General features: G+C 45.4%; 1 protein-coding gene across 1 annotated transcript; it reads right to left on the bottom strand.

Annotated features, from left to right (window-relative positions):
* Nucleotides 1–11,762: 11,762 nt before the first annotated feature.
* Nucleotides 11,763–12,775, bottom strand: LOC121045914 (glycine-rich cell wall structural protein 1-like). The gene is made up of 3 exons (XM_040499387.2): nucleotides 12,760–12,775; nucleotides 12,549–12,625; nucleotides 11,763–12,491 (listed from the first exon to the last, which is right to left on the bottom strand). Exons 1-3 carry the CDS (start codon nucleotides 12,773–12,775, stop codon nucleotides 11,763–11,765), a joined length of 822 nt encoding a protein of 273 aa, XP_040355321.2.
* Between the last annotated feature and the right edge of the window lie 688 nt (nucleotides 12,776–13,463).

Here is a 13,463-nt window from a genome sequence, read left to right on the forward strand (position 1 = left end):
GTGTCTATGACTGCAATTTGCATCGTTTTAGACAATAAAAATAAATACGATCTTTGGAGTGTCAGTGCCCCTTTAAGGTGGACTCAGTCGGCCCATTCATCTCCGTTATCTCTCCTAGATGGCACTGAGGTTTGGCTGTAGAAAGTATAAACACAGAAGAAAAAGTGGGTGACAGACAGCCAATCTTCGCTGCTTGGGTTGCGTGCACTCTAAAAAAAGCCCGTGCGTCTACATTCCCGCACAACACTTAGAGAGCCAGTCACCGCAGCTTACGGAGGCAAATTACGATGCCGAAACATATTTTTAGACAAAAAAACGCAGTTTCAATTGTGACATTAAGCAATGCAAGCGTGGCTTGCATTGCTCAAAAAGTTTTTTTCTTTTTTTATGAAGAAATGAAAAAGTATTGGTTCACTGTTAGATTTGCGTTTTTAATTTCAGTGTTGGGAAGCTTTGCTTCTTTGTAGCATTTATGATTACATTCTTAAAGAAATTGTAGTTTCTGTTACATGTACACAACCCTCGCGAAAAAAAAAAAGATGTTATTTGCAAGTTGCGAAATCTACGGCGCAGCTTAACTCTGGGCAATCTTTTTATTCATTTGTAAGCTCAATTTTTTCTGTTGTCATTAATAAACAACCCGCACACCACGATGACAACACAGGGGGTCGAAGAAGCTCGAACAAATTTGATATCTAAAAAACAAAAAAAAAAAACTTTCAGCAACAGCGCTTGCTTATTTGAGCAATTCGCACAATAGTACGGTAATAGGACGTCCCTAAAGTGGCGCGCAACTCAAAATTAAGTGATTAGATATTTGTTTCAGGTGTTAAAAGGAGTTATAATGTATATTTCGTCGTTCTCGACGCGGGCGTCGACGAACATAACGCCGCTGCTTACACCCCTGCGTAAGCAGCAGCGTTACGAGGGTCCCGGATGTAGGTATAGAACTGTTGGCACGTTGTCACGACACTATATCACGCAATAAACTCGTCTATTTGATCTGCATGCAGTCTCGAGAGAGCTGGTTCGAATGCCAGTGCACTCTAAGAAACAATGGAGGAAAAAGGTAGCAACGGCGCGTCGTCCTCCCTTCTACTGACGCGCCCCCAAGCGGACACGAGAAGAAGGGAGGAACGAGACGTTTTTCTCCTTCTCCAAGGCAGACGGGAAAAAGCTTTCGCCCTCCCGACTCATCTTTCGGTTTCGTTTTTCGAGCACGTCGCGCGCGTTGTTTAATAAGTGTTGTTGAGTTGATTGAGATTCAGCGGCAGCGAAGACCGCCTGTAATTCTGTCTTCCAATCGACCACTCTAAGAAAAAAGGGAGCGTGACTTGCTCCCTCAAAGGAGCAAATGTGCTGACACAACCATTGGTCCCCTAGGGGAGCAACGGTGACGGGAGCAACCCTTGATCCCCTACCGTTAGTCCCTCAAAGTTGAACCCCCAGGAGTAACTTTTGCACCCTTGCAATTAGGCCCCTGGGACTAAATGTTGCGCCCTTACGTTATATATTACCAAATTGCGCGCTTACATACCCAGGTGGCGCTAGTCAATGTCAAATTCAAAGTTAGTAAAACAATATAGTATCGCTGGGGTCAGGGATGGGCAGTATTTCAAATACAAGTATTTAAAATACGTATTTCAAATACTTTGTGTATTTTGCATTTCTATTTAATTACAAATTGGGTAATGTATTTGACGTGTGTATTTATATACTGAAACGTGGGTATTTTAAATACAATTCTAATTAAATACAATTTTGTGGGCGAAAATACATCCCTCAAATTTATTGTCACTGTCCAGAGCAGGAAAAAAACTACGTTCTGCACCGATTGCAGTGTCTCCCAATCAAGCACAAGCGTTTAGTGACTTTTTGATTACGGTGCTAGTCCAAGGCAAGAATAGTGACGAAATCGACGTTCACAGGCAGCCTGGCTAAATAAGTGCCTGTGACAACTTGTGACGCTTTCCAGCCTGATTTCCATCCATATTTTTGCGTGGAACATTCTAAATGCGCGGGTCGTCCAGATTTTCGTAACTGATGCGAGTTGCAACAATAAAAAATTCTCTAGCTAGTGTTGCGCGTTTTGGTCGTCTCAGTTATTTGTTGGTCTATACCAAAATGTAATCGACAAAAAAAGCTGCTTGAAGCTCAGTACTTTTGCTTGAAGCTCAGTACTCAGCTGCTTGAAGCTCAGTTCTTTGTTGGTCTATACCAAAATGTAATCGACAAAAAAAGCTGATTACATTTTTTGTGATTATATTTCTATTACGTTACTAGACCTCGCACACTAACTCCCGAGTGTGCGATGCAAAATTAAAATGAGATACCCAGAAACCTGTTGCAGGAGCCCTGAAGTCGCTGACGCAAATTTTGAGGAATGTATTTGGAGGAGACCAAATACATTTGGTTGTATTTGTATCTTGTACTTAAATGCTTTCTTGGAAATGTAATTGGATTTGTAATTAAATATGTTTTTACGAAGTATTTCGTATTTCGATACCTATTTGCATGTATTTTGCCCATCCCTGGCTGGGGTAGATCTTTTCCGCGCTCATTACATTCACATACGAACAACGCTTATTCCACATTTGCACACGCTATACACATTTTAACATAGACAAGGAATTAGAACACAGATGACACACAAAACACACGCGCAACACACACGCGACGACACGCTATTTCAATCGACACCCCAAAGCCTACCCATGCGCCTTTTATACTGATTATATGAGAGGAGTCGTTTTGTCAGTGACCATCTCAACCGTGAACGACGTTACAAATATGGTGCTGCTTTCGCACCAGTATTGATCTCCAATATTGTTGCTCAACTTTCCAAGGAGTGTATCTCTTACTAAGATATGCCGGTACACACAGTAATTATTTGTGACAGTCTATAAACAGCGTCCCCATAGGCTCCCAGAAGCCATGTTCTCGCTTCCCCGCATAGCTTCCCCACTGTGCGCATGCGCGTCTCCATGGCAACCCCATCGTCTCTTGCAAAAAAATAAATAAATAAAAGATTGTAAAGAATACAAAAGAAAAGAAACCCGAAATAATATTTTTCTTTTTTTTTTGTCTTTGGAAACGTTTTAACCTCAAGCTAACTGATAAAAACATTTTTCTACGTTCCAATTAAACCAAAAAGAAAATATAAACGCTTTCAAATCACGTTCAAAAGTATGCAAAGGGGAAGGACGCCAGGACAATGCTCAAAAGCGGCATGGCCAGTGCATCAACAATGGCTGCGCTTGAGTTAGCGGCGGCTTCTACGACGTGCTGGTACAGAGGCTGCGATCGTTATAAAGTCAGCTTCAACCTTTAAACATGCCCCCTCTTGCAATTTTCGATGCTACGATTGTCTGTGGATACCTGTCCCTGCGTTCCGAAACAGTAAGTGCGTCGCTAACGCTGGCCATTGGCGATGAAGCAGACGCCGCCATCTTGTCTGGGCGTCTTTTGCTCCCGCGCTCTTGCTCCCCCGCGCCTTTCGCTGCTTTTGCTCCTGGGTGATTCCACGTCAGTTCATGCAATGATGGTCCGGGTCATAATTTAGATTTTTTTGTTAAAAATATATATGAAAGCCATGTTCTTTGGAGGAACATTCAGCTAGATATGAACGCCGTAACAATTTTTTTCGCTGACAAATAAAATAGAGAAGCTTGAGGCGTTGAAATTGAGAAGATTTTACAATGCTACTTTGCACAGTCGTCATTTCCTTATCGAACCTTTCACGGCACCATAACTTTTTAATAGGTTTTACAAAGGTTATACAACACATAAATAAAAAATTAAAAATATCCATAAAATATTTCAATGCAAACAAAAATATCAAACACGGCACAAAAACGCGTTTTAGAGACATATTCACAATTTTTTTGCAAATAAACCATCTTTCATAATACTTCACAAAACATATCAAAATGCGCGTATTTAAATATTCTTCACGAATATATAAAGATAATATGCCCACCCTTAAACATATTTTTGTTATCAACGCGGAAATTCGGCTGATTTCTCAAAATGTGGCAAGATTGGGCGTCGATATTTAAAAAAACTCCATCTTTTATTTTCTTTAAACTCCCCTTGGCACTTTGCAGTGACTTGAACTAACCTGTGATGGCAAAAGATTGAGTAACATATGACCTCCAAGCGGGAAAAGCTACGACAAACCTTCACTCGGAGCGAGCCGACGTCTTCGTCATAGCGGCTTTGCCGCACAGCACCAAACGTTTGGGCGTTAGTTATGGCATGTATTTTATATTATTAAAATTCTCTTTTTATACGCGGTGAGTATTAGTGACGTGAAAAGGAGCTTTGAGCTGGAATGCCATTAATTAGCTTACAATTCACAGGAATAAAACGGCCCCACTCTGCAAATTCGCTACCTATGCATCATACATAAGCTTAAAACTCTCAGTTGCGCGAATGGCCATGTATACATCTGGCCTCTCGGCATATGATGACTTTCACAGATGAGTTTCCTGGATTCCTTTGACAGGTTTTACGGTGGTCCACTTTGCTTGCTTCACCGCACGAAACTCTCGAACTCGAAGACAGTTGTGAGCACTGCGCAGAGTGGTTTGACGCGTTTTGCGAAGTGCTGAAGGCATGTAGTTCCCACCAGGAACGCAAGCGATTGTACGTGCTTCTGCCACCAATCATCCTGAAGAAAACAATATTGCGTCTGGTGTCGGGTGCGACTGCCTACAAGATTGATCAAACATGAAAACTGAAGCGCAAAGGTGGTGTTTGGGCAACCCCTGATCCCTACATGGGGAAAAAGGCGAATGCCGAAGACGGGGGGGTTGCAATTGAGTACTACACACGCGACGACCTCGCATGCTCTGTTCAAAGCCCCGACAAAAAGGACGTCGTCAAAGCCATGATCAACGACATGTTCAAAGTCGTAAAAAGGTTTATGACCCGCTCTATTAAGGAAGCTTACCAGCTGTTTAGGAAGGACCATCCCCAACCCGAACTAGGCATCTCCAAATTTTATTCCCTACGACCAAAATGGGTAAAAAAAAAAGTCCCGAGCACGAGGTGTGCGCATGCATATATTGCGTCAATTTTCAGTTGCTTTTAAAGGCAATAACAGATGCCCCAAAGAAGACATTTACTGAAGACGACCTCAAGCGCATCTACCTCTTCTGCGCTCCACAGAACGATTGCTTTCTGCGCCGTTGCGAAAAGTGCCCAAAAACGCAGAGCATCTCGCTGCAGTCGCTTCCTCTCGACGAAGACCAAGAGATCTGTTTCGCGTTATGGGACGCTGGCGAACTCGTCAAAAAGGTTATGGACACTTCTGCCTTCCTGCGGCAATAGGAGAGCGAAAAGTATATGAGGCATTCTTACATCCTTGACCTTGAACGAAGCCTGATACATGACACTAGAACCGCCTTACCACCCAAGGCAGTGATGTTCCACTTCGATTTTGCGGAAAAATGGACAGTACTGTTTCCAACCGAAGTGCAGAGTTTTCATTGAAAAAATACTCAAGTATCTCTCTCCACAAGTGTGGTTACGTCCGCGCAAGGCACGCAAAGCTTTGCCGTTGTCACCGATGGTACACGAAACATGACACAGCTCACGCTCTTCTAGCCACATAGGCCATAAAAGAGTACGTTAATGTTCATTTCCCAGTCTTTTTTGAAATAATTTTTGTATCAGACGGAGCGGCGGCGCATTTCAAGAATCGCTTCCAATTCCACGAATTGTCTCGGAAGCCGCACTCTTCGGCAAGATGGATCTTTTCAGCCACTGGACACGGAGAAAGCGCTTGTGATGAAGTAGGTGGAAGAACCAACGCTCACCAAGTTGAGATCTTCGCTCAACTCAACGATTGCCACCGCTAAAGACTTTGTGGAAGTGCTACGTAAAAAAGTAACAAATGTCTGCATGTTCCACCTGTCTGTGGAACGGGTTCGAGAGTTTCGTGCGGTAAAGCAAGCAGAGTGGACCACCATAAAACCTGTGAGAGGAATCCAGGCTTCTCATCTGTGGAAGTCATCATATGCCGAGAGGCCGGATGTATACATGGCCACTCGCATAACTGAGAGTTTTAAGCTTATCTATGCATAGTTAGCGAATTCGCACAGTGGGGTCGTTTTGTTCCTGTGAATTGTAAGGTAATTAATGGTATTCCAGCTCAAAGTCCATTTGCGCGTCACTAATACTCAGCCCTTATGAAAAAAAGAATTTTGATAATATAAAATACATGCCATAACTAACGCTCAAAACGTTTGGTGCTGTGCGGCAAAGCCGCTATGACGAAGACGTCGGCTCGCTCCGAGTGAAGGTTTGTTGTAGCGTTTCCCGCTTGGAGGTCATATGTTACTCAATCTTTTGCCATCACAGGTTAGTTCAAGTCACTGCAAAGTGCCAAGGGGAGTTTAAAGAAAATAAAAGATGGAGGTTTTTAAATATCGACGCCCAATCTTGCCACATTTTGAGAAATCAGCCGAATTTCCGCGTTGATAACAAAAATATGTTTAAGGGTGGGCATATTATATTTATATATTCGTAAAGAATATTTTAATACGCGCATTTTGATATGTTTTGTGAAGTATTATGAAAGATGGTTTATTTGCAAAAAAAATTGTGAATATGTCTCTAAAACGCGTTTTTGTGCCATGTTTGATATTTTTGTTTGCATTGAAATATTTTATGGATATTTTTAATTTTTTATGCATGTGTTGTATAACCTTTGTAAAACCTATTAAAAAATTTATGGTGCCGTGAAAGGTTCGATAAGAAAATGACGACTGTGCAAAGTAGCATTGTGAAATGTTCTCAATTTCCACGCCTTAAGTTTCTCTATTTTATATCTCAGCGAAAAAAATTGTTACGGCGTTCATATCTAGCTGAATGTTCCTCCCAAAAACATGGCTTTCATATATATTTTTAAAAAAAATATCTAAAATATGACCCGGACCATCATTGCATGAATTGACGTGGAATCACCCTCCTGCGATTTTGCACCAGGGGCTGCTTTTGCTCCCGCGCGCCTTTCGGTTAGTCCTGATCGAGTACAGTTAGTCCCCAGCATTTGCGCACGGTACCTAGCTCGAACCAGATGGTCTCCTCGGGGAGCAAATGGGAGTTCAGAGGATCAAATGCTGCCGTTAGTCCTTTGAGACCATCTTTTTTATTAGAGTGAAACGTGCAGGACATTTCGCTTGCATTGACGTTTTTACCACTAATTTTATCAAAGCAAACGAAGCCGCTAGAAACAGCGAAGTTCCGAAGCAGTGCCAGCAGCGCTACGTACACTAGGTAAGATGGCCATCTCCGGATTGCGGAACCCACGTGGAACTGTGTCGACGTTTTCGGCGTTATGGAAATCGCAGAAACTGCGTCCAAGACGGGCAGGTTTTGCTGCCGGCTGCCTGGTTGTCTTACGCGCTGAGTTCGGTTCTGTTTTCCGATGCCGAGTGCCGACCGGCAATCAACGTGGTTCTGAATTTCTGCGTGTCAGCAACATAGCAGCAACATCGAGATGGCAGTGTTCTGCGTTGTGAACAGAAGACTGGAATTATCGCCGATGTGACCTTGTGTTCGCGTACCAATGGTATGACAACAAGATGAGATGACGTAAACTGTCGGGCATTAATGCCGCTGGTCGGGCCGTGATCGGAGGGGGCGGGGTGTCGCAGGTTGACGTTCCGCTTTACATCAGATTAGGTACGTGCAATCGATCGACTTGCGGATAGTCATGTTGGAACGCTGGTCTGAACGGTAAGCTCCTATCGTACAGTGGCCAATGTGACTGTCAGTTGTCTCTTCGCCGAGAGCGATTGCGCTTTGGGGAAAGGACTGAACAGTACAAAATTATGACGGAAAGTACGTATATTTGCAGTGTGGAATTTTAGCATTAAAAAAATAGTAGGTGGAATCGAAAAAAAAAGCTACCCTTTATTTTGTTGTTTAAATATAGCAGTGTGTTCCTCGAGAAAACTGCCCTTTAAGTGGTGCGCTGGGATGAGCGCTCGAAGTTTTCGAGCTCGCCGCGGCGTAGCTCCGTACATTTAACACCTGCCGCAAATCGCGGCTTTAACTACATTCAAGTTGATCGAAAAGCGATTTCTCTGCCCGTGAAGCATCCCTTCCAGCTGAAAGAATATCCGCTCTCAGATTAATTCATGACGGCAATTGCAGCCGTGCGCGAACAGCAGAAATAGAAAAACCAACACTACGATAGAAATACCGGCTGCGACGAGCCGTGGAAGGAAACAAACTCATGGCTTGGAATCGCATCGGAGCGGCTTGATTAACTGGCTTTCAAATAATTACGGCATGATCGAGCGTTTTCTTTTCATTAAGAGATTCAACCCCTAAGCCACTCAAAATAGTCTCAGAGCCATATGACATTGCTGGAAAAAAAACATGCTGCGAATATTTTTTTACGAAGTGTCTAGCGTTACGTCCGACGCAACCCAAGTTACGTCAAAATCTCCGCCTTCCCTAGGTTCGCGGGGGAGAGAGAGGCGGGCGCGGGGGAGGGTTAGGTATACGCGTCTCAGTGCTCCGTCCGGACGTAACGCTAGCCACAGCGTTTTTTTTTTTTTTTATTGCTTAGGCAGTCACCGATAAATTCCGTACGTTCAAAACGACCAGTATAAAAAACGGAAACGCAGAGGTCGGTTGTAGCGATCGGGTTAGTGCTCCGTAGTATTGATGTTTGTATGTGCCATGTGTGTGTATGTGATCAATGTATGTTCAGCTGATGCTTGTAGCATGTGAATTGTGTCTACATGCGTGTAGAATAGAGGTTCCCGAAGGTCCCGGAGTGCAATGATGTCGTGAAAAAGTAAAATTATTTTTTGTATAATTAACATGAATTGGGTGGTACCTAGCGCCACCTAGCCTAGCTGCTTGCAATTTCTCTGTTTGACCCTGCCATCTGGTGGCAAGCGATTTAACTTTCTTTCACGCTATGCGATAAACAGCGTCTTCGAGTTTGTTCTTTTGAGAGCGACTTTTGGTTTCGCGGATTGGTTTGCCATTCCTACGTGATGTGCGGTTGACGAAGGAGTTGTGACTCGAGGAGCACCAAAAGTAAGACGTAAAGTGCGCGAAGTAACTGGGTATCGGTTGTCTCCGTTTAACATCGCAGTGCTGACGACAAGAAGACTGAGTAACTGCTTTTGAAACGTAAGTTTCTGTACTTGCGAGGGAAACTGGCTTCGGAAATAAACACAGTTCGCGGAAAGCTCGTGTTACGCTTTTATTTGCTGCTCCTCTCGTCCCGTACAAGAGACGTAGCGTCCTCGTTAAGCCTTATTGAGCTCGATTTGCTCGATTCGGGCCGGCATAATGAGATGCAGGCGATGGAGGGACTATTTGCTCCCCTGCTTCAGGGACAAAAGTTTCTCCCTTTCTAAAGGAACATAGGTCACAAGACCGTTCCTCCCCTTAGGGAGGACTATCGATACCCTTTTTTCTAAGATGCGGAGACAGAGCAACGACGTAGTAATCGCGAAAAGAGAGCCGACTGCGCCTCGATCTGGTCGACCGCGCTCGCCCAGCTGAAATATGAACATGGGACTTCCGAGCACCGTTAGCTTGCTGATGTTGCGGAAAACTGTTTTGTAGCTGAGAATACTTTGTCTTGCGGACGCCTCTGAAGCCGTTCCAGTGCTCGGCGCACCGCCCGCGCAGCATCGGAACCTTTCTGGCACCTGTTAGCAGTCTGCGAGCGCCGGCGGTTCATCGTTGCGACTTGAATGCGAGTGTTTTATAAACCCTCGCGAACATGAATCTCCGCGACGAAGAACCTCCAGAGCTCACAGACAGGAGGTTGCGATGCTGCACGAACGGCTGATAAAAGGCGCTGCATAGCGACGCCTAGCGCTGGAACGTCTTCGCAGGCGCTCGAAAGGCAAAGGATTTGCGACGATAAAGCAGCGTCCTGCATCTTCAGCAAGCTAAGGGTGCCCAAGAGTCCCACACCTATGTTTCAGCTGAGCGAGTGCGGTCGGCCAGATCGAGACACAGTCGGCTTTCGCGTCGCGATTGCTACGTCCTTGCTCTTCCTACACTGATGACATGTGCACTGACAAAACAGCTCTTTCGAGACTGTATGCGAGTGAAACAGGCGTGCCAGTGCCGCCGCTCTGTACTTCAGTATCAAACGGGCGGCTCATAACGTAAGGGGAGAGCCGTCACCGATCACCCGCTTGTGAAAAATGGCCACCCGTTTGAACAAACGGGCGACCCGCTTGCCCAAACGAGATACCCGTTTGCCCAAACGAGTGACCCGCTTGCCGAAAGGAGTGATCCATTCACCCAAGCGGGTGACCGGTATGGCTCAAACGGGTGACCGGTATGGCTCAAACGGGTGGCCCGTTTAACAAACGGGTGACCGGTATGGCTAAACTGTCACCGGTATGAACCCGTTTACTTTCATACAGGGGCCAAATGCTTTTTCCAGTAGAGGTGTGAAGAGCTACCCCAGCAATATTCGTGCTGACTTGGAAAATTTTCAATATAGAAAGCATTATTGCAGGTATGCCGCAGTGGGGCAGATAATAAGTCTACGAAAATTTTGACTGGTTCGGCTTTAATCGTAGTCCCCAGCTGCAGTATCATTTCAGAAGGAATCAAGAATTGTAAATTTTTCAATTTGGTTACATGGGGCCAAAAATATAGTGTTTGAGATTCTGGGCGAAATATATATATTTCTAAGTCTTGCATTGAGCACTGTGGATCCAAGGCCGCACCAAAGTTTAAAGAATGAAAGTTGCATTTGTCCGCCATTGATACATCACGGTACTGATGACCGTCAGAAGTAAGACAACTGGGGATCTTTCCTCTCGGTTCACCAACAAGTCTTTCCATTTCCCTCCAAGTTTCTTTAGTGCCATCAGATATAACAACAAACTAGTTTTTATAATATTGTATTCGAGCTGTCTTAAGATCTGTGTTTCATTTATGTACTCTTTGTTTGCACTCGTTGAGAACTGTTTGGTCTCTAAATAGGATGAATATATCAAATAGGTTAGTTTGTGAAACAGTATGAACCACATCTATGTGCATATATACTAAAAGATCACGCTGCTGCGTTCGATTGGCGACAGCACACACGCAAAAATATGTTGAATGCCGTAAAGCTTTTGTCTCTGCGAAACAGAATGACCCGACTGTGTCCTACTGGGGAAATAGAAGGATCTTATACTTACTTACTGGACGTCCTTCTTCCGATGAACCAGATTACGAAAAACATCTGGACTAAGGGAAAATGTACTGATTCGTAAGTGCTGCCATTTCTATGTTATGGGTTGAATGACTTTGTCACATGGGCATTGAGGGCGTCTATAAAGCTCTATACTCCATTTCGCTTTGAGTACGACCGCAGGCGACACCACGATTGTAGGGAGCCAATCAAGCAGTGACAAAAGACTATCGACACGACGCTCATCCTTTTTCTGGCTGCATGCGTATAGTGCCTCAGGTTGAAAATACATTTACAAGGGTAGAGGTAACTGGTGACACACTGTTTGATGGTGGCACAGGAGGTTAAATCGGAGCAGGCAGAAGATCCTTTTGGAGCTCGGCAACAACTGTTTGTACGCCTTTCCTTATCAAAAAAGCAAAGTGAGACATTGTCTCTAATTGACTGGTATTTTATTTCACAAGTCGCAATGGCATGCGGGGAAAAGATGAGGGTGACATTTACAAGCACATTGTGGGTTGAAGCGTAGATAGAATAGCGTACTCTACAAAGCAGGTGTATTTCTGGCCTCACGCCTAGTCTACTTCTTGCCATAGCCAAGCTTTCCGACGCCGCCGTATCCGCCGAGACCGCCAAGGCCGCCGCCGTAGCCACCGAGTCCTCCGCCGTATCCTCCGCCAAGTCCGCCGAAACCACCTCCGAATCCGCCAAGACCGCCGCCGCCTCCGAGACCTCCGAGACCTCCGAAACCGCCTCCGACTCCGACTCCGACAGCGCCGACCGGGTAGTGGACCACTGGCCGGATGTGGTGGGACACCGAAGCCACGGGCTGCTTGACGTAGCTAACCACTGGCTTGGTTACAAAGTTGAGACGGACCACTGGCTGCTTCACGTAGGACACTGTAGCGACGGGCTTCGCAACAGCGACTGGCGTGGCCACAGCCACTGGGGCAACAGCGACGGGTGCGGCCACGGCTACGGGGGCAGCGGCTACAGCGACACCTGGACCGAATCCTCCGAAACCAAGACCTCCGAGGCCGAGTCCTCCGCCTCCACCAAGACCGACCAGGCCCCCGCCGAAGCCGCCGCCGAGGCCTCCGCCGAGTCCGTATCCTCCAAGGCCACCGCCGAAGCCTCCGCCGCCAAGACCGTATCCGCCACCGAGACCACCGAAGCCTCCCCCGCCAAGACCGTATCCACCACCGAGACCGCCACCGAGACCACCGCCAAGACCATATCCGCCGCCGCCTCCAACGAGTCCGACACCGCCGCCGTAGGCGCAGGCCGCCAACGAGGACAGAATAAGCACCTGCGAGGGAACGAGGGCAAGGTGATCATACCTTCATTGGAAATATTTTTGACACACTTTAGGGGTTACAAGTGTTCGGGCTAACCACATAATGAGGGAAGTAGGCAGCTGACACTGTGGCTGTGCGAAAACACCTGTAAAAGAGTGTTAGTGTTAGTGATCATGATTCATACCTGAAAAGTTGCAGCAGAGATGCACAGCCGTAATAAGCGTAATTTTATTGATGCCTAGGGGCCTGAGTAGCGGGATTGACGTATTTGTGACTCACGAGATTCATTCTTCATTTTACGCTGCTGAGTTACGAACTACGAGACAGAGAGAAGCTAAAAAGTTCAGTTTTCTTTCCGCACAGATCGAGGTTGATGTGGGTTGTTCAGAAGGCTGCTTTACCGTATATATTGTGCTTACCCACCGTTATTATTCTTTTTGCACGTTAAATCTGAAGTAAACACCCGTACGAACAGAAAACATTCGCATCATAACATTAAACCGGGAAACACTCAGCACTACAGCAACTTGCTAGCTATGCGCCCTTGGCGACTCTCTTTAATAGAACTACTAAAGTGCCTTTGGCAGGTAAGGCCCATATATATTTTGTTTCATTTTTATCCGGAACCAGGACCAATGTTAACATTGAATTTTCAGACGAAAAGTATTGAAATATGGTAATTTGCACAGGATCAACTCAACTTTCAATCTCGATTTCGCACTGTCGAAAAACATTTCACATAAAAAGAGCGCCATATCAATCTTCATTCCAGGACACTTTCAATCCTAAGTAATCGCAATTTTTTCCTACGCCAGCGCAGGCTTGTTGTTTTAAGGCTACATGTGATACGCCTCAACCAATTTTATCAATAGGCGAAACCGCGATAGTAAAGTCGTCTAGACACTCGAATAGCTTAGACTATTCGATTAGTTCGAAACATTGTACACGTCGGGGTGGGGCAGAAGAACACATTGTGACACAAA

This window comes from Ixodes scapularis, unplaced genomic scaffold (assembly GCF_016920785.2).
Source record: "Ixodes scapularis isolate PalLabHiFi unplaced genomic scaffold, ASM1692078v2 PGA_scaffold9__187_contigs__length_104089568, whole genome shotgun sequence".
NCBI classification, from domain to species: Eukaryota; Metazoa; Arthropoda; class Arachnida; order Ixodida; family Ixodidae; genus Ixodes; species Ixodes scapularis.

What these genes read in the sequence shown, in the direction of transcription:
- LOC121045914 (XM_040499387.2), bottom strand. An exon ending in GAACACTTGTAACCCCTAAA is followed by an intron (nt 12,492 to 12,548) that starts GTGTGTCAAAAA and finishes GTTCCCTCGCAG; the next exon opens with GTGCTTATTCTGTCCTCGTT.